Raw genomic sequence first — 20326 nt, 5'->3', positions numbered from 1 at the left:
CTTTATCTAGCTTTAAATTTCTTTCGTTTTTTTTCTTCCTTTAGAGTAGGCGAGGGAGGCCGAGAGAGGATAGAGCAAAGGAAGGGGGAGGGGGAATACCAGCAGTTAGTGAAAAGTTTTCCTTTAATGTGTATACATTTCATTTCTTTCGGTAGCTATCTGCCCGAGTGCGTTAAACCACTATAAAGCCTTTGGGGGTGTGGGGAGAGGGCGGAAAGCAAGGTCGGGGGGCTGCAGGCGTGAGGCAAGGCTGGGGCTGCCAGCTGCGGAACCAGTGGAACGAGCGAGAGAGGGGGAGGGGGCAGAGCCCGAGGAGGGTACTACTGTGGGGGGTGGGGATACAGAGCTGCCGACACAGCACTCGGCAGTAACAGAAGCCTGTCACTTGTGGCCCGGAGGAATCTGCCGCAGCCCAGACGTGGTGACCACAAGGTCCTCGTCTCCTCGCTCTCAAGTTGGTTTTTTCCAAGCCGCCCCACCCCACTTCATCACCTCCGCATCCCTCCATCTCCCACTCCCCATCGCGGGCATTTTGCTGTTTGGGCACTAAAACCAAGCGCAGAAACGCCGCTTAAATCGAGATTGAGCCCGTCCTGAGGCACCCAAAGACCCGGGGGTGGGGAGAGGTATTGGAGGAGGGGGGGGGAGGATTGACGGCTCTTTATCAGATCTACTTGCACTCCTTTATAATAGCGCTCCCAGAGACAGCTCCAGTAACCCGAGTAAAGCAAAATAGAGACACGTGGGTGCCTGGGAGAAAAAGGGAAGACAACTGAAGGAGGGGTTCTGAAAGAGCCTCCTAGAAATATTACTGCCATAAAAATAGATTATACACATGTAACTCAGATATAGATTTATGTGTTATATAGCTATGTAGAGATGTCTATCTGTACAGATTATAAAGATATTTGTAGACTATACATTTATTATCTATATCTGAAAAATATAGAGAACTGTATCTCTTGGGGAAAAAAAAAAAAAAAAAACTACCAGATGTGTATGGACGTCCATTACTATCTACCTTTGTGCTGGGATTCAGAAAGCCATCTGGATTAAATCCCCAAATTATCGCACCAATGATTCCCCCTCCAAAAGATACTGCCACAGTTCTTCGTCAAGGATTGAGTACATAGAGAGGCTCTAAAGAGACAGGGCCATAATAAAAATAAATGTATTCCCCACACCCCACCCCCACCCTCACACACACCCTGAGAAAGGTTAAATGGAGAGGCAGCAGCTAAAAGAGCACTCGAATCTTCCTTTAATTCCCTTCCCAAGGTGTGTGTGTGGGAGGAGAAAAGTATCTTTACACTTAAGCGATACGGTATTTTGCAGGACTGGCTTTCCTACTAGAAATAATACCTTTCCCTGAGTCTCCCATTATTGACTATGAAATTAAAAAATGGGAAGAATTAGTACAGTCTCAACTAATACTTCCCTTGTTTTTCTAAGTAAAGGGAGAGATAAAGGATATGAAAGGATCAATGTTGTGGTGGGAAAGTGTAGCAATATTGCACTTGTATTTGAAGTAGCTAATTAAAAAGCATGAAAATAGATGGGAGAAAAATAATAGGGGTTGGGGGTCGATGTTTTGCACTTGTCTCACTCTGATGCCTAGTATGGTTGCCACAATTGCTACTACATAGTCCCTTTTCGGTAACTGTCCGGAATTTCCTTCATCAGCCTCAGATAAGGGTACTATTCCAGCTTCAAAGGGCACCCACAAGCAGAAACATGCAAGCTAATAGTTGGGAAACTAAACTGAAGTGAAGGAAACAACAGTAACAGAAGACTTCTCTTGATCTGATCTCCGAGGAAAATCTTCCAAGGAACTCATCAGCAGTCTTCTACTGTGTCTTTGATTTGTTTAGGTTTAAAATTTCATTTTCAAGATGAAGAATAAATTTTAAGATTCGCAACCTGGTCCTTAAATCCTGTTCTATCCAGTTCTAGAGTAAATGTGCATGTGTGTGGAGGAAATATAAAGACAAAAGACTATAAAGGCTCAAAACCTTTATAATGAAATTAACTCTCCACGTGGCTTTGAGATGATTTTCTCAGTACTTTCAAGATCAGAGAAATGCTCACATTCTATCAAGAAGACTTTATAAAAACATTGGACAAATACCTGATCAAAAATACACAGTAGGATTGAAGATGTGGAGCTGAAAGGGAGAGGTCACCTCATTACTTTATAGATTAAGAAATTGAGTCTCAAGGAAGTTAAATGATTTGCTCAAGATCACCTAAGTAGTAAACATCAGAAAGGAGATTGGGATCTAAGTTATTAGATTCAGAGTTAAAGTGAAATTTTTTCTTTTTTTTTAATGCTTATAATTACCCAAATATTATGTTAAGAAGTTGTTTTTTGTACATATATTGTTGCTATGTACTGTAACACAAGATTCTTTTTCTTTTCGTGATATGGATGCCATGTGATCAGGTGGTCAGACCAGCACAAACCTCTCAGGAATCATACCATGACAAAGCCAGAGATCACCCTGAGGAAGGTAAGAATACTGCTGCTGCTACATATTCTAATGAGACTTTTTTTTTTTTTAACATGCATTCCAGTACCTCAATCTAAAATAATTTTGTAAGATTGCATATATAGGTTTTAATACAAAAGAGAAAATATAACTGAATTATTTAGATTTTTAAATGTATCTATATATTGGTGGACATGTAACTCTAATAGTGGAGAAATAGTTTAGTGATATAAAGATATGGTATAATATTTTAATTGTTAAAACATTCATTTTTCCTCTTCTCCTGGAACCTTATATTTTGAACCTTATATTTTGAATTATTTAAGTTACTGATATTTTTATGTATTAGATAAAGAGTTTAATTTTTCTTTTCTTTTAAATTAGGAATTATATATATGTATATATATGATATATATATATATTTAAAATAAAATAAGAATTATAATAGATGACCCATGCCCTAGTTTTTAATTGAACAGTATATGTGTTAATGTCATGATTGGGAATAGACATTATTTGAAGGGAGTACATTTAATTTCATATTGGTCTTTGTATCCACAGTGCCTAGTATATTAATTGGTAGCTTAGTTTAGGAAGATGTCACATTAAGTTTTGTATTTTTAAATTCAGTCATAGTAACAAAATACTGATAACTCATTTGTGTGACCTTGGCCAAATCATTCCTCTGGGCCTGTCAACTCTGTTTATGCCTCCCTAAAATAAAGGAGTTATATTATATGATCTTTCAATGGACTCTTCCAATTCAAAATCCTATGATCCTTTAATCCTTTATGATTAATTTCTGGCATTTACTGCTTATTTTGTTTTGTTTGGAGGTAGGGGTAGGCTGAGAGGGATAGGTTTAGAATACATATTTGATAGATTAAAATAAGAGATTCATACCAACTAATAGGTTACAACCGTTGGTAGGGTTCCCTTGTATACCAGACTACATTTCTATTCTCCTTAATGGCATGACCAGAATGAATTGTTCATACATGCAACATATCAGCCAGTAGAGGAAGTTAAACTGTCTGACTATATAATGCCATGCTTTCTTCTTGACCACAGAGTCAGAGGTTCATGTGCACAGAACAATTCCAAATACTTGTTGCCATTGACAGAATGTTGATACTGCTATAAAATTAAGTGCCACAGAGTAAACTTTTTATGAATTTAGATTCTTGACCATATTTGCCAGATAAAACTGTTTGTTTGACATTTCTTTTTTTCTTTTCTGATAACTTAGGATTTTTTAAGCCCTCCTAATATTGGCCACCTAAGTGAAAGATGAATTTACAGGTGATATGTCCAGAGAGATGATCTATATTTTTGAAATTTTGGTCCCATATTTGTTCTCTTCAATGGCACTATGTTGCCTTAGCCAACTCTGTTGAATTAAGTTGGATGGATAGAATTCATTTTTCAAAACATCAGTCTGTAGTTTAGGTAAATTGAAACAGATATTTTAAAAATATCTTTTATCAATAGATTTTTTAGAGCCCAAGTATACTTCCAGTTTAAGGTACATATATGCATAATACAACATTTTAAAGTATTCTATAAATGGGTCTTTTCTGTAGGGTGAATATTTGCCTTATGATTGTTCAGCTTTGAGATGCAAAAATAAATTGCCATAGAAAAAAATCAAAGTATCATTTGTTGTTTGTTTAATTTTTTAGCAGGAAAACATCCAGATGGAGGATTATACAACAAGGGCCCTTCTTACTCCGGTTATTCTGGGTATATAATGATGCCAAATATGAATAATGACCCTTACATGTCAAATGGATCTCTCTCTCCACCTATCCCTCGAACAGTGAGTAATATATTTCTGTTTAAAACTTCACTCACCCCCTTCCCAAATTCAAACTCTAGTAATTGTCTTTAAGAATCTGGCTTAAAAAAAGCCACACACAACTTGAATGTTTATATGTTATATACCAGCTCTTAGATGAAATGAATGCATTTGTGATTGCTGGACTTGCTGTAATAGTGGTTTTGGTGAGCTTGACCTTGGAATATTAACTTTTGAATCAATTGGAGGTATCCCCATATATTACATCTGAATTATGATTTTGTTTTGCACCAACTCTGTAACACTGTCCCCCTAAAAAAAAATCCCAACAACCTTACGGTATTCTTTATATAGAAAAGAAATTTGAAATAGAATATTTCCATTATGTAAATACTACATGGTTTTTGGTATCCAACAGTTTTGAAAAGGGAACATAATAAGGCAGAAAGAATCAAAGCCACAGAAGGCTCATATAAGGCTATAGGGCACACTTAAGCTTTAAAAATACAATGATTTTCCATTTTTTGTGGATAATAGTGATACTTTTCAGCTCCATTATGAGGTTTTGCAAGATAGTATATGAAGATAATACGTGGAGGACTGTTTCTCTTTTTGGCAATAGATTGAGTGTAATTTTGAAAAGCTTGACTTAATATAACTCGTTAGGATTTCCAATTGTATTAATTGTTTAAATATGCTGGATTTGCTATAATGTTCTATATTCCTGGAAAGGGTAAACTAAAAAAAAACTTGAAAAGTCTGGTTTATGTAGCATTTGAATACTTATTTCAAAAACAAAATTAGGTTAGCGATTTTTACAGAGAGATGACATAACTGACCTGTGAGTAGAATGTGACTTTGAGTTCTTCCTCCCCTAGTGTTTATATATTTATGTTGATCCATCTTCTCTCATTTATCTTTTGAATCAAAAAACACCTACTAGACTATTATTTTTAAAATTGTGGTCCTGGGGGAAAAAAAAGTTGAACTAATTGATGTAATGACCCAAACCTAGCATCTCAAACCAATAATCATAGTTTCACTAGAAATTGAATGGGATGTTTAGATCCAGGGGCACAAGAGGTATTTTAATAAATGTTTCTTGATTGATGGGAGCAAAAACAACCATTCACCTTCCAGTATCCACCTAATTGAACCCTTTACCTCATAGAAAGAAAAATTCACAAAACCATACAAGGTTGATTAAAACGTCAAGAGCAATCAACTTATGATAATGATTATTTATAACAATCTTGTATCTTTTGTTCATGCCTTGGATATGATAGAACACATAATATTAGCTCCATATAACTAGATTTATATAAGTACAGTGGACTAGAAATTATTATTTTTATCTATAAAAATATAGAAACCAATGTTTGACCTCATCTCTAATGACAAAATCTATCAGACATTTAAAAGTAATTTGATCATTAAGCAACTGATTTTATTCTTTCTTGGAAAATAGGCCTTTTGGGTTTTATCACAGGAAATACTTTAAATACAGACAGATCCTGGTCTCCTTTCTAAAAAAGAAAAGATGAATTCATTAGTGTGACCAAATAAATTTAGATGTTCTGATTCTTAATCATAAGATATTTCTGGCTTTTAAAAATTTACAAATATGCTAGGGAATTTATATTTGGTGGACTAAACAAATGTTAAATATAAAATATTAACTTCAAATTTTGCATGGGACAATCTATTTTGATCATAGGGACAAATTAAGTCATTCCTTGTTTATTATTTTATTTCTAATGTCTACATAGATTTAATTAGGAGCATACAAACACCATTTAACATCGGGCTTACTGTATAAAAGAGAGGTTCCTTTGAAAAATATTTAGGATAAAATTTTTTTCAGCATCCAGTATTATAGCTTCCAATATGCAGAAAAATATACCCTATTTATGACCATTATAAAACATTCCTCCTTTTTTGTGATTCCTAGAAAATGAGAATGACCTGCCTAATCTTCCCTTTTAAAAAGTTCCCCAAAACAAATTTTCTGAAATTAATAAACGAGACCCAAGAAAAGCCCCAGACTTTTCTGCCCTCTTTAAATTTCCTTTCCACTCCTTTACTTAGTCCAGCAGAAACTGCTTGAGGATTTTGATTATGAGGTAGCTACAAAAAAAGTACTTGGGTAAACCTCAAATCATTTATATAAATGTGAGCTGTTATTCTAGCGATTATTCCGGGGGAGATACTGGTGATCAAGAGAAAGTCCTATCTTTTCAGGGAATTGCTTGAAACTATGAAGTCTGTATTGAACAGTTTTTTGGTTTAGGGAACCTACGGCAGAGTCAATATATAAAGGGTGTGTGTGTGTGGATGTGTGTGTGTGGGTGTGTGTGTGGGTGTCTGCCTGAGCTCAGTGCACCTTGATGGTTTAAAACAGTGAAGGTTGTATCTTCTGTTCATTTTTCTTTTCCCCTTTCCATCCCCTCCCCCATGTATTTTTGAACAGATTTCTCTTAGGCAATGCTTTCTTGTAGTACACAGGAATTTGCATAATTCCAGAAGCTGTTCAGGTCTAGCCACAAGGCTATGTGTGTTTAGTTACAGAATATTTTTTACAGTCCAACTATACTGCAGACTTGGCTTTTTAATGCTTAACGGCTGGGTTCTTTGTTGAGGGGAAGGGGTGGTTTTTTTATGTGTAAGAGATCAAAAACACTTTAGCCAGAAGACAACCTCTCAGCCTTTCTTCTGTTCATTCACTTTGGTCTTACTGCTCTTTCACTGTGCTCTTAGTTGCTTTGAGTTTGTAACTGTTCCTGGAGCCCTCAATGGCCTCATCTAGGTTCCCATCAAAGGTGTCAGAGGTAGGTAACCATTTGTGTGAGCTTTTGGGTCTTGGATGGCAGTCACTTTGTGGCATCCCTGCCATTTGTTTTTTTACATAACAAAGCAATCACTTATTTAGGGTATCTATTGCCTAGAGGTGTTAGGACTGGAAACCACCTGGTAACCTAGGCTCCTCCCATCCCATTTAGAGCATCCTCAGATATTTATATTATTGGTACATGAACCTGAAAATGCCAGTGATAATTAACAAGTGGCAGCACTGAATGAATGGAAGACATTTCATTAATTCTAAATACGGTTGCCATCCTTTAGATATGAAACACTCAAACACATATTAAAGAATCTGGTTTTGTTTGTTTATTATTGTTTTTTTCCCCTTCCAGGATTTATGGAGATGATTTTTAAGATATTTATGTGAACTCCAAGGGAGGGAGAAATGATGGGCCTTACAAAAAAGTTGAGATAATGTTATCCTAAGAAGAAATTGTTTAAAAAGACCTGGTGAGCATTAATGTGTTAACTCAGTAAAACTTTGAGTTTGTCTTAACAGAGACTGAAAAGAAGACACAGAAACTTCATTAGATGTTTTGAAGCAGGAGCCTAGAAGCTTTATTAGAAGCACACTGCAAAATTTTTCTACCAGTGAGTAAAATTGGTTTCAGCCTTGCTGACCTCACTGTGGTAAAGTTGCTTTTAGTGTGGCTGTCTATTCATTAATGTAATCAGACTTCCATTTTCCCTTATAGCTTACAAAGACTTAACCCTTCATAAGAGAAACAATTTGTTTCTCTTCAGGTATATAGAGAGGGAGAAATGGTATCATAAACATGTTCAAGAAAACAAAGCAAAAGCTGCTGTTCAAATTCATATCCAAACCATACCACTACCTGGATAGTGCTAATTTAGTCCTTCATTTTTCTTTTTCTTTTTCCTTTTTTTTTGGGGGGGGGGGTGAGAGAGGAAGAAGAATTTGAATCAGATTCATTGAAGTTGGCATTCTTTATATATGAAGGAATATATGGTATTTTATCTTGATTCCTATCATTAATATTAAATATTTCATCTCCCATTTTACCGTTATATGATTTTAAAGGAAATCAGTATTTTAATTGTGTGACAGATAAAATTAAAGCAAACTTTAAGTTACTCTCACACATACATACACTAAAGAACAACTTTAAAAAATCTTTGGGGACTGTTTTTGTTGTTGCTCACATCTGGAAAGTATTAAATCATGTTGACTGTCCTTTTGCATTAATAAAGTTCCAAGTGTCTTGTACTTGTATCCCTTGTACTTGACTTTACTTAATATTTATTGATAGAACACTATTCTGACTCTAAAATCTTATGAACTTTTTCACTACTTAATAAAATTAGCAAATTTAGCCCTTCCCACTCTTAAAAAAAAGTTTCATGCATTTCTATGCTTTTTTTTTTTTTTAAATTACTACCTTGGTATCAGGGCCACAATCATGCAATCCCAGGCTAAGTCATATTCTGATGCTTTCCAGTTTTGTAAGATCTCCAAAAACATATGCTCTTCTAATAGAGAGAATTTTGGTACTAGTCTCAGAATTTTGGGTTGCCCTTTTGAGAACTTAGGGACAGCTCCATTTTAATTGAGACACTAAAGTACAATGTTAGAGAAAGTACTTGTTGATAAATTTTCTTTTGGTTATTTGTACACTCTGGTTGGAAATGAAGCTTATTTATTCCCTCACCCCACTCCTAGCCTGGTCTAGGGAAGATGTTTTAATTGTAAATAGGCTATTGAAAGTATCTCTGCTCTCAGACAAATAATAAGAGGTAAGAAAAATAAATGGGTGCAGATTTCTGTTCTATCTCTTATCTGTTCAGCTGGCTCTTACAAGGCTAGAAAAGGGCCCTTTGCAGGATTTATACCCAAAAGAGATATAAGCCCAAATAAGACTTTTCTAGTGACATTAGAAGCAATACTGGATGATCATAATAATATCATCTAAAGACCAATTATTTGGGTAGAGAGTTCATTACTACTGTATGTAGTGATTACTCAAAGACAGGGACTTTTTAAAAAGAACTTTCAGCCCTAGAATATTTATTACACTATGTTAGGAAGATATAAAACAATAGCTATTAATTTAAAAATTACACCTTTTTCCTAAAACAATTTTATGAAATTATTAGGTTTCTTCTAATATTCCCTGAATAATATGTTTTGAAGGGTTAAGGTGTACTGCTTATAGTTTCTGTGCTTGCAAAATCCATCAGTATATAATAGACAGGTAAGAGATGAGCTACCTCCTAAGTGATTTATTGCTCAATTCTTGTGGGTGGTGATGGTGGAGCTACTTCTGTCTATAAAAGAAGAGAGAATCATAACTGTCATGAATGTTTATAGGATACTGTGACTGTCCTTCGGTTAGAAACTACAACACCAAATGAACTTTGAATTATTCTAAGAGTGAACCTAGATTTATAAAGATTTATCCATACTCTGCAACAGTCCCTTATTTGTTAAGAGATTCAGATAGAGTTGGTTATTTAGAGGCAGAATCTCTGGTTGTAGAAACTGGCCAATATGGAATATAACTTGTAGCCTTATTAACATAACACCATGATGGAGCTAAATTTGTTCTTCTATGATAGGTCCCTTTTAATGTTAGGAGACTTACTCCTTAACCATGAGTTTCCTTGATTTTGTACTACTGTAATTTTTTTTCAAATAAATTATTATATCAATTCCTAGATTCTGGCCCTCTTTTTGTTCCATATGTGTATATGTAGAATGTTTTGGTCTCCTCAGAATAATTTTTTAAAATGCATAAACAATAATATAAAAATAGTTATTAAAATATATTTTAAAATAAATTAGTGGACTCTTAAGAGGGCATGTGAACCCTAGTTTGAGAACCACTCTATGTTTGTCTCTGTGGGTGAATATGTATATGTGTGTGTACATGTGAGTGTGCAAAGTTGTTTCTGCTTTGGGAACAAGATTTGAAACTTAAAAGAGAAAATATATGTGGTATCAGTATGGATACATGTGAAAACACCAGAATGCTTATGTTTTAACAGAGAAAATGCATATCCTCAGGCAAAAACAAGATTCAAAATTTGTTGGTATTGCTGTGTTGGGGGTAACTTCTTAAAACTTCCTTTTAATTAAAGTCTTAGTAAAAGTTACTTTGCTCAGTTAAAATGGAACTCCCCTCTTCTGTTTATCTATCTGTCTATCTGTCTGTCTCTCCCTCTTTCTCTGGATACATACTCATATGCATACATATATGTATATTTGTATAAATACACACACGTGTGTGTGCATATAGACTGCATAAAATAAATATATAAATATGAGCTAATAATATCTTGGGACATCAGAAAAATAGGAGATGGCATTTTGATTGGGGGAAAGGCAGACTTTGCACTTCATTGAAAGAGTTAGAATAAAGCTTTTTTAATTCTTATATATCACATATATTAATATTTTAAAATTCATATCCTATATGTTAAAATATATGCACTTTTTTTTTACATTTTTTAAACTTGTGACTCCACAAAGTAGTATGTCTTTTCTTTGCCTCAGTAATCACTTGAAGATGAAATCAATTTCTTAATGTTCCTGGGTTGAACTATCGTTCAAACAACCTATACAAGGGCTGGAGGCGTCCCATCTGAAAAGAAAAGGGGCCAGGCAAGAGCACTAGATCTACAGTTTTGGATACCTAACTGCTATTTTTTGATATTTCAACCTGAGGTATTTAGAGTGTTATCAAAAACAATTAGGGAGATTTAAGTCTCCATAAAACACATATATTTACACACTGATACCTGTAGCTGGTCAAGCCTCTCAAATTAAGGGTTTGTGTCTCATGCCTTTAGGGAGAATATAATAGACATTGTATAATGTAAGCAAGAGTTGGAGTAGAAGAGATAGTTTTTATTACCTGTATTTTTCTTTCTCAACAAGTTAAAAATGATTGTAAGAACTCTTACAAGTGATACAAGTTACAATGTGGGAGAGAGTTAAAAAGCTTTTTAACTTTTATAATTGAGAAAGTGTTTTGAGAACTTTAAAATGTCATTACAAATGTAATGTCCATTTCATTATTGTTCCTAAAATGAAACAGGATGAAATTTCTCAATCAGTAATTTATTAATCAGCATTTATTAATCATCTTCCATGTGTCTGACACTGTGTCTAGACATTGGAGAAATAACAGCTAAAAAACAAAATAATTTGTGCTCTCAAAAAGCATGCATTCTATACACAAGACAATACACACATGCACACACATACATGTATGTATATGTATATATCTATTCTTAATCTATTCTGTGTGTAAGTATGTATATATGTATATATACATATATATATATATGTGATGTGCATTACAAATAAATAACCCCTGTAGATATCAGGAAAAGTCTTTTGTAGGAGATGGCATTTCATATAAGCTTTGAAGGAATTCTATGAGGTAGAGAGGTGAGGAGAAAGAACATTCTCAACATGAGGAACAACCTCTGTTCAGAGGCATGGAGATGAGAGGTAAAGTGAATTGTGTGAATAAGAGTGAGCTCAGTTTGGTTAGAAGCATTGAAAGGGAATCAAATAGAATAAAGTTGGAAGAATAGGTTGGAACCAGATTGTGAAGAATCTAACATGCCAAAAGAAGTTGTATTTGCCTTCGGGGCAATAGGGAACCAATGGAGTTTATTGACTTGGTCAGTCTTGTGTTTTAGGAAAATTACTATTGACTTTATAGAATCCATCAATTCCCCACCCCACGCCCCTTTTTCATATAGTCTTTTGTCCCCGAGAGGGCTAGAAGTAGGGAGATTTGAATTTTTTTAAGCTTATTTGTTTGTATTCAACACTAAACTTAGTGAAGGAACATAATGAGAGTGACATCCTAGTGTCTTGGAACCAGGGCCAAATTTGTAATCAGATCTGAATTTGAATTTCACCTCTTCCACTTACTACATGTCTGACCTTGGTCAGGTTCATTAAATTGGCTGGGACTCAGTTTCCTCATCTGTAAAATGAGACAGATGGATTTGATAGTCTCTATAGTCTCTTATATTTCCAAATCTATGACATAAGATATCAGAATAATGAGACTAGGAGTAACTTTACTGCAGTTTTAATTTCCTTTTATTTGGTGATGTTTTCAATTTCCAAATGAAAGCATACACTAAAACAAACTAACAAAAGAAAAGTCAAATCTTTTTTTTTCCTTAGCAAAAATGTATCCTCTTTTTATATCTTTTAAGGGACCATGAACTTCAAGGATTATATTTTCTGCACTAGGTGCTCAGTGCATTCTTTCTTTACTTTCCAATGTGAATGGTGAAATAGAAATGCTTCATGTGATTGTTCCTTTGTTTTTAAATCATCCATCATATCAAACCAAAGATGAAGAGAAAAAAAACAGCTTTAAGGAAGTTGCTCAATCATTTCCAGTATTTAAAAATTTTAATGTTTCTCCCATGTGGAGTATTGAGTTTGGAAGGGGTAGGGGGGTTAGAAAGAAGGGAGAGGCATTGGAGTTGTTTTTAATCCTCGATCTCCTCTTGAACAAGTTAAAGAGTGTAATGTGAATAAAAATAACAATCATTATTAGGAGTAAAACAGAGTGAAATTTTGATTCTGATATAAGGAGCATGTCATAATGAGTCATAGGACTTCTCATGTAGGTCCTAAAAACCTAAAAGACTGATAGAAATGTTTTTTTTTTCTTTAAAGGAGTGCTTGAAATGTAAATGTATTAGTAATAATAAGAAAACTGACTTCAAATGTGCTTTAGTATTATATGGTTAATTCTTTTCAATTTATTTTTCTTCTCTACCAGGTACAGAGACTTTTTTTTATAAAAGCATTTGAGATATTTTCAGATATTAAAAATGTTTGGTATGGTTTTTCTGGATGTTGCAACATCACCACTAATACAGTGAGTTATCAGCAGGGAATGTCTCTTGTAGGTTGCAGAAGAATTTTTTGATCCTTGTGTTAGTAGACAATGGAGCAGAGAAAACACAAGTGAGAAGCCAATAGAGTAAAGAATCCAAGAAGGGAAATAATATTTTTTAAATGAGATGGGAACAGTTGATCTTTGCTCTTTAGTCTCCCCTTTGTCCTTTCCTTATTGTAAGAAAGATATATAACTGTTGTAGAACCAACAGTTTACATTCAATATTGAAAATGGAACATAGGATATTTCTTTTTCTTATTTTTTTCTACAAAAAATTAAAATCTTAGATGACTAGTTGAAATGAAGAAAAGAAGTAGCTTACAAAGGGGCTACTATTATATTTTATACATATATTACACATTCTCTGAATCAGTGAGATGGAACTAAAAACTTGGTAGGGAAAAAAATCAGTATTTGCTGCAACTGTGGTAATCAGTAAGGAAGCTGTTGCCAACAGCAGGAGGAAAATAATGATCTGAGTATTCTTGGCAAACCCTGAATTCATTTATTCCATCTTTATTCATTTACTTTTACATTAGAATTTAGTTGGCCAACAGATTGTTTTTTTTTTAATTAAAAGCCACCATTATTTGTCTATGAATGTAAGACTAAATTTCAAATAGTTATAAACAAAATTGGTATGACTATATTGTAATTATGGGTTTCTTTTGATGATTTAAGAGAAACTTAATTTAAAATATTGTTTAACTTTAAATAAAGTTGGCATTTCAATATGGATTGAGAAGACATTTATTGTAAGGTCTCCATTTTTAAGGCCTTTTTTTCCCCAAAAAATACAACTCTGATATCCTTTATATAGACAAATAAATGTCTGATGGCCTCTATCTGTAGGAGTATCTGTTTATTCCTTGCTTAGAGGTTCATTTTAAATAGTAATGCACAAACTTTAGGTAGCTTCTACTTCACTCAGAAAATGCTTTTTAAAAAATCTATGTTGTTTCTGCGATCTCATTTTGAGCAGTCTGTTTCTTGGGTCTCCAATCAAGAAAGTGAATGAAATCTGTGATTTTTGTCCTATGTTACTGATATATTTTGTTTTTGTTTTTTTATTTCAACTTCAAAGATGATTCTAATTTATATTTTTAGAGGATGTGCTTAGACTAAGTACCACAGAATCAAAAACCTCCACCAAGTCAAATTCTATGAAATGTCAATACTTCTAATTTTTAAGAATCCCTCTTTAAATGATAGTACTTTGTTTATATAGGAAATATATTTAGGAATTTAATAATTATGTTTATTTATATAGAAAAAGCTTCTGGTACTAAGAAACTTTATTAGGAGAGGCCTGCTTTAGTCTTGTACCATCTGCTTAGAAAAGTCAGCCATTTGGGCAAAATGAGGATTTGAACTTCTGACTCTTGTGTACAAGTAAAGATAAAACTTTCTTCAAAGGAGTGTGAGATATTTTCATTAGTGCCCATTAGTTAGAGAAGATGAAAAAAGATTTGTTCTATTTGTGTACTTGTGTATACTTGTGTTTGTATGTTTAAACGTAGACTGAATTATGGAGCTGAAGTTTTTTTTTTGCAGGTTTTAGTGATGCAAAAATCCCCTAAGTCCTAAGAACAACAGAGGATCACTGTGCACTAGTTTCTAGGCCTCATAGTGCAACCTTTCTTTCGGTCTACACAAAAATATAAAAGTCACAGGAAATAGAGTTTGTTAAGGTAAATGTATCAGAAGTAGGCACATTTTAGTAAGACGGTGGAAGTTTTATGGTAATTCTTTATGCTCATTCTTTCTCTCATTATGTCTCACTATGCCATTCCCCCAAGTATTAAGTGGACAAGATAACTAACCAGATGGCTTTGGAGTACAGACTTTTGTGCTTTTTGGAGTCTTTTTTGGTAAATGGAGTTGTCTTTCTTATGCCAGTACTGACTTTTTGCAAATGGAAATATCCTGTCAAAAAAAAAATGTTCTTTGTACATAAGGCAATTAAAACGTAGTTTGCATTTCATTTCTAGAAGAAGCTGTTAACTGTAATCTTTGTGATGCCATGATGTTAGGCTAAGTCAGAAAAATTAGTTTAGAATCATCCATAATCAAGATCACTCTAGAAAAGTTTGATCATTGTGTATTTGAGGGTTTTTTTTTTTTTAAAGAAAATCCCAAAGAATGTTTCTCTGTGCAAGATGTTATTAACCATGAACTATTTCTCCTTAATAAAATGATGTTTTTTCCCCTCTACTTTGTTTCAGCCAAGCAAATTGGATTTACCTATGTATTATTTTCACTCTAAAGCTATCTAACCCTGGGAGATATTTTCTTATTATCTTGGCTTGATCTTTTTCCCATTTTATCACAGGAAGGATTGTGCTGATCTTGGGAGATCTATATTTCATATGTACAAGAATTATCTCTGGCACTGTAAATATAAGTATAGAGTTATTTTTATGTTCTTCTCAACATATTTCTTCACCAATTATATGGATAAGCTAATACGTTTTTTTAAAATATGGATAAGCTAAGCCTTTGCATTTTCAATTATATATCGATGTTAGTGTCTTCTTACTGACAGGTACTCTAGAATTGCAATTAAATGATTTGGCATTTTAGGAATGTGTTTGTCTTGTGTTGATAATAGTTATTTTCATAGTGTTTCCATCATTAGAAAGTAAGTTCCTTGAGGACAGAAGCTGTGACCTTGTTTTTCTTTATACTCCCAGTATATAGCATAATATCTTCTACATAGTAAATGTATAATAATGATGGGCATTAATAATAATAAACATAGACATAGTGCTTTAGGTATAGAAAAGCACTTAACAAATATTAACTTATTTGATCCTCATAACAGCATTAAGGTAGGTGTTATTTTTATCCCCATTTTACAGATAAACTGAAACAACGTTCAAATAATTTGTTTGAGTGTCTGAGGCTGAACACTTACCTTGGTGTTTGATTAACTAAATAGGCACTACAAAGAAAATTTGCTTCTCTCTCTATCTCTTTGTCTCCCTGTTTCTGTCTGTCTGTCTCTCTCTTTCCTCTTCCCCTCTCTCCCTTTTTCTTGCAGACTTGTGATTCTATTTATCTAGAGTAACTCTACCAATGAAGAGCAGTACTTCTGTAATTTATACTCTTAGACAATTTTCTGGGTCATTTGCCTTAGAACCAGTCTATGTCAAAGGCAGGACTTGAACCCAAGTCTTTCTGATTCAAAAGCTAAACTCTGTTTTTTATGCATATAATTTCTAACACTTTCGCATTATTGGAGTAGACAGGAACAGGTAGAAAGTATATTCGACTTCGTTGTACTGACAAGCAGCAGATTAGCTGTATGATTTCCACAACAGTCCTTGATGTGATAGTTATAATATTTGAAAAATCACCTGGATGATTTTTCTTCAACAGTATGTATTTCTGTCACAAGGGCAATTTATCATTCCTTCGATGGGTATTTTAATGAATGTCCACTATAAGAAAGATGGAGCTTTGAGATTTGAAAGCCTGAAGGAAACTTAAGGAATTTACTGACTAGTAGGAGGCATATGGCAGGTATAAAAATCATTGTAAGTCAAAGGCTGACTCATGCCCGATAGAATACCTAATCTCAGAGGAATGGATCTAGTCCCTCTAATTTACTTCCAAGTGCACTATGCCTAGAGTCCTAGTTTTTATTAATGCCTACTATAATACAGTTTCTTAAAAAGTACTGTTTGCATTTACTTACAAGTTTTGTTGAGGTTTTCCCTCTGGTTTTTGTTAAAGGAGCTTTCCATTCAACACTACGACTTTAATAGATTATGTTTGGGATAGTTGGTGTTTTTGTTTCTGATGATGTTATATAGGCTTCTATTAAGCTTATATTTTTCCTCCATTGAGAATATAAAATAGTCTGAAAAATAATTGAATTGAGAATGGATGGATATGAAGTAAATTGACAAGACAAAGGTTCATAATGATTTATGGAGTAATTTTTTTTTTAACATTTTGTTTCCCCCCATTACATGTAAAAATATTTTTTAACATTTATTCTTAAAACTTTTTCAATTCCAGATTTTCTTTCTCCTTTCTTCTTCTCTCCCTCTCTTTGAGAAGGCAGGAATTTGACATAGATTATACCTGCGCAGTCATGCAAAACATATTTCTGTGTTAGTCATCTTATGAAACAAAACACAGACAAGAAGAACCCCAGGAAAAATAAGGCAAAGGAAAAGCATGTTTCAAACTGCATTTAAACTCCATCAGTTCTTTCTTTGGATATGGATAGCATTTTATCATAAGTCCACCAGAATTGTCTTGGATCATTGAAAATAGCTATGCCATTCACAGTTACAATAATGCTATTACTGTATACAGCATTCTCCTGGTGAAGTTCATTTCACTTTCTATCAGTTCATATACGTTTTCCCAGGTTTTTCTGAGAGCATCCTGCTTTTCATTTCTTGTAACACAATAGAATTCTATTGCAATTACATTCAACAACTTGTTCAAACATTCACTTATTGGTGAACATCTCCATAATTTTTTTCTTCTTTTGATGTTATTTGATTATTTTTGATGTTTCATAAAGTCATTAGTTTCCATTTGTCTGATTCTAATTTTTAAGGAATTATTTTATTCAGTGAGCTTTTGTACTTTATTTTCCATTTGGCCAAGTCTTCTTTTCAAGGCATTGCTCTCTTCATTGGATTTTTGTGCCTCTCTGTAGAGGCCATTTGGCCTACTCTGGTTTTTTAGGATTTTTTTTTTGTGTGCCTCCTTTACCATGATGTTTTGGAGCTCTGCTTCTGGCATGGAGGGGACACTGTCCCAAGCCATGCAAGTTTTCAGTTCTTTCAAGGTGTTATGATCTAGAGGAAGGTATGTTTAATCCTCTCCTGTCCTGGTGCTCTAGTCTGTGAGTGACAACAAATAATTATTTTTTTTCCTACGCCAGAACTGTTATCATGGTCTCAGTTTCCTTATGGACACAAGTTTTCAGTGCGCCCTTTCACCCTGAGACTGAGACCCAAATCTGAGTATGGGCAACGCAATAGGGTCCTGATCCTGGGTTCCATGTTCTATGTAATTCACTTACTATCTGTGAGTTGAGAGTTCCAGAAATTGCCATTGTTGCACTGATTCAGTGACTCCTAAGGCTTAGTACTGATTTTCTGGGGCATTAAATTGTGCTTCTCTTTCATTCCAGTAAATCCTCTGGACCAGATCTGTGGACCCCAGCCTCCCTGCTAGAGATAATCTACTCAGATTGGGAATTTTTCCTGGGATGAGTTGTCCTAGGAAGCAAATTAATGAGTAAAAACTCATTTAAGCTGGTTTCAAAGAGCAGGCCCCTCATGTCTTAATCATTGCAATGGCTGCTAGTGAGTCTGTCTGTCTCCAGTTTCTTCCCACTTCAAAAATTCTCTATTCAGCTACCAATGTGATTTTCCTAAAATATGGATCTTATATCACCTTTCTACTCAGTAAACTATAGTGGTTCCCTATTGCCTCCAGGAATAAACTCAAAATGCTCTGCTTGGAAGCCCTTCATAATCTAGCCCTTTCTACCTTTCCAGCATTCTTATACCTTATTCTCCAACATGCACTCTTTGATCCAGTGGCACTGGCCTCATCACTATTCCATGAACAAGACATTCCATTTCTCAACTCCAGATATTTTCTCAGGCTGTCTCCTATGCTTGGAATGCTCTTTTTCCTTCACACTCACTACTAAGCTCCCTGGCTTCCTTTAAGCCCTAATTAAAGACCCATCTACTACAGGAAACTTCCCCAACCTCTCTTGGTTCCAGTGCTTTCCCTCAGTTAATAATTTCCTTTTTACCTTGTATGTCTCTTGCTTTCTATAAATTTATTTGCTTGTTGTTTCTCCCATAAGTTCTAAGCTACCTAAAGGCAGGGGTTGTCTTTTGCCTCTTTTTGTGCTCCAATGTTTAGCATAGTGCCTGGTACATAGAAGGCATTTGACAAATGTTTAGGAATGAATGACTCTAACCATCAACTTTGCATATTTTTTCATCTGTCTATTCCCTATTTATTCTTATCACTCTTCTATTTAAAAAGCTTCAGTGACTCCCTATGTTCTTTAATGTAAAATATAAATTCTTTCATCTGACAAGTCAAGCCTTTCATGCTTGGGCCCCAGATTATCTTTACCAAAGCATTTCATTTTATTTCCTTTCATGAATTCTACAGTCCCCCTAATTTGGCCTACTTCTTCCCCATATGTAGCATTCCATCTCCTTTGATACATAGGATCTGTGCACATGCACGGGATCTCAAACATTTTTCTTCCTCAGTTTTCCTAAAATAAATCATTTGCTTCATTAAAACCCCAGCTTAGTTGCCATCTCTTACAGGATGACTTTCATTGCTTCCCCCATAGTCTGGATTTATTTTGTGTAAAGTTATCTTTGAATGTGTTTTTGTCACCTTTGAGAATATAAACTCTTGGAAGTCATGGGTTGCTTAATTTTTGTCAATTAGCAGTCTGCCTGGTGTTTAGTAAGTTCTCAGTTAAATGCTAATTGAATTGAGAAACATAAAGCTATGGCATAAATTTTACTATTTTCTGCTATTTTAGGGGTAGCATTTTTGAAGAGTAGGAATCACATTTGTATAGGACAGTAAAAAGAAATGCAGAGAAGGGTGTTACTAGGAGAAGAAGGTGACTTGTATCAGCTAACATTTATACCATTAATTTTTCAGAATTTTTTTACACACTAAAATTTAATTCTGTTTTCCTCAGTTTCCTCACATTGCTATATGTTGGGGACAAACATGACAAAAATGACAGTTTCTTACATTCATAGATTTCAGGAGAGAAGACTTGAAGTTAAATCTTCTTTGTCTCCAAGGGTGAGTCTGTCTTTTTTTATGCCATGCTACTTCTCAGAATGGGTCCTTGTAATCCAGAAAAGTATGATCAAAAGGAACCAGAAGAATAGTTATCATGAAAAATCTGGACAGCTAACTTGAATTCATTCATAGGGTTGAATTAATTATAATTATAATTATAATCCCATACCTTGCTCATATTCTCCTCAAGGTTTACACACTACTTCTCCAAGGATGCCTTGCCTTTATGTCTGATAAGTCTCCTACAAGCCCATGAGATGATGCCAATCATTGGTATTTAAACAAAAAAATGTATTAATTTTCCTCTCAAAACAGAGATCTTTTTTTTTCTTTTGGGCTATTCATGGCTGTTTCTTGTTTCTGGACAGACAGTTGGATGGATAAATGGATATTTCTCTGAGCACCTCTGAAGGAGAGGCATAAATGACAGATCATTCTTGAAAGGT

General features: G+C 34.3%; 1 protein-coding gene across 8 annotated transcripts in view; it reads left to right on the top strand.

Moving 5' to 3' along the window:
• Nucleotides 1–20326, top strand: part of LEF1 (lymphoid enhancer binding factor 1) — a 168992-nt gene that overhangs the window by 811 nt on the left and 147855 nt on the right. For 4 of the 8 annotated variants that reach the window (XM_074272869.1, XM_074272863.1, XM_074272867.1 and 1 more), the window contains exons 2-3: nt 2444–2510; nt 4172–4308. In XM_074272869.1, the coding sequence (XP_074128970.1) occupies nt 2444–2510; nt 4172–4308 (204 nt within the window). The remainder of the gene's footprint in view (nt 1–2443; nt 2511–4171; nt 4309–20326) is intronic. The other 4 variants (XM_074272868.1, XM_074272870.1, XM_074272864.1 and 1 more) reach the window with 1 other exon arrangement.

Source organism: Sminthopsis crassicaudata, chromosome 6 (genome assembly GCF_048593235.1).
Source record: "Sminthopsis crassicaudata isolate SCR6 chromosome 6, ASM4859323v1, whole genome shotgun sequence".
Taxonomy (NCBI): domain Eukaryota; kingdom Metazoa; phylum Chordata; class Mammalia; order Dasyuromorphia; family Dasyuridae; genus Sminthopsis; species Sminthopsis crassicaudata.
The sequence above is the reverse complement of the archived record's forward strand: the minus strand, read 5'-3'. Positions and strand labels throughout refer to the sequence as shown.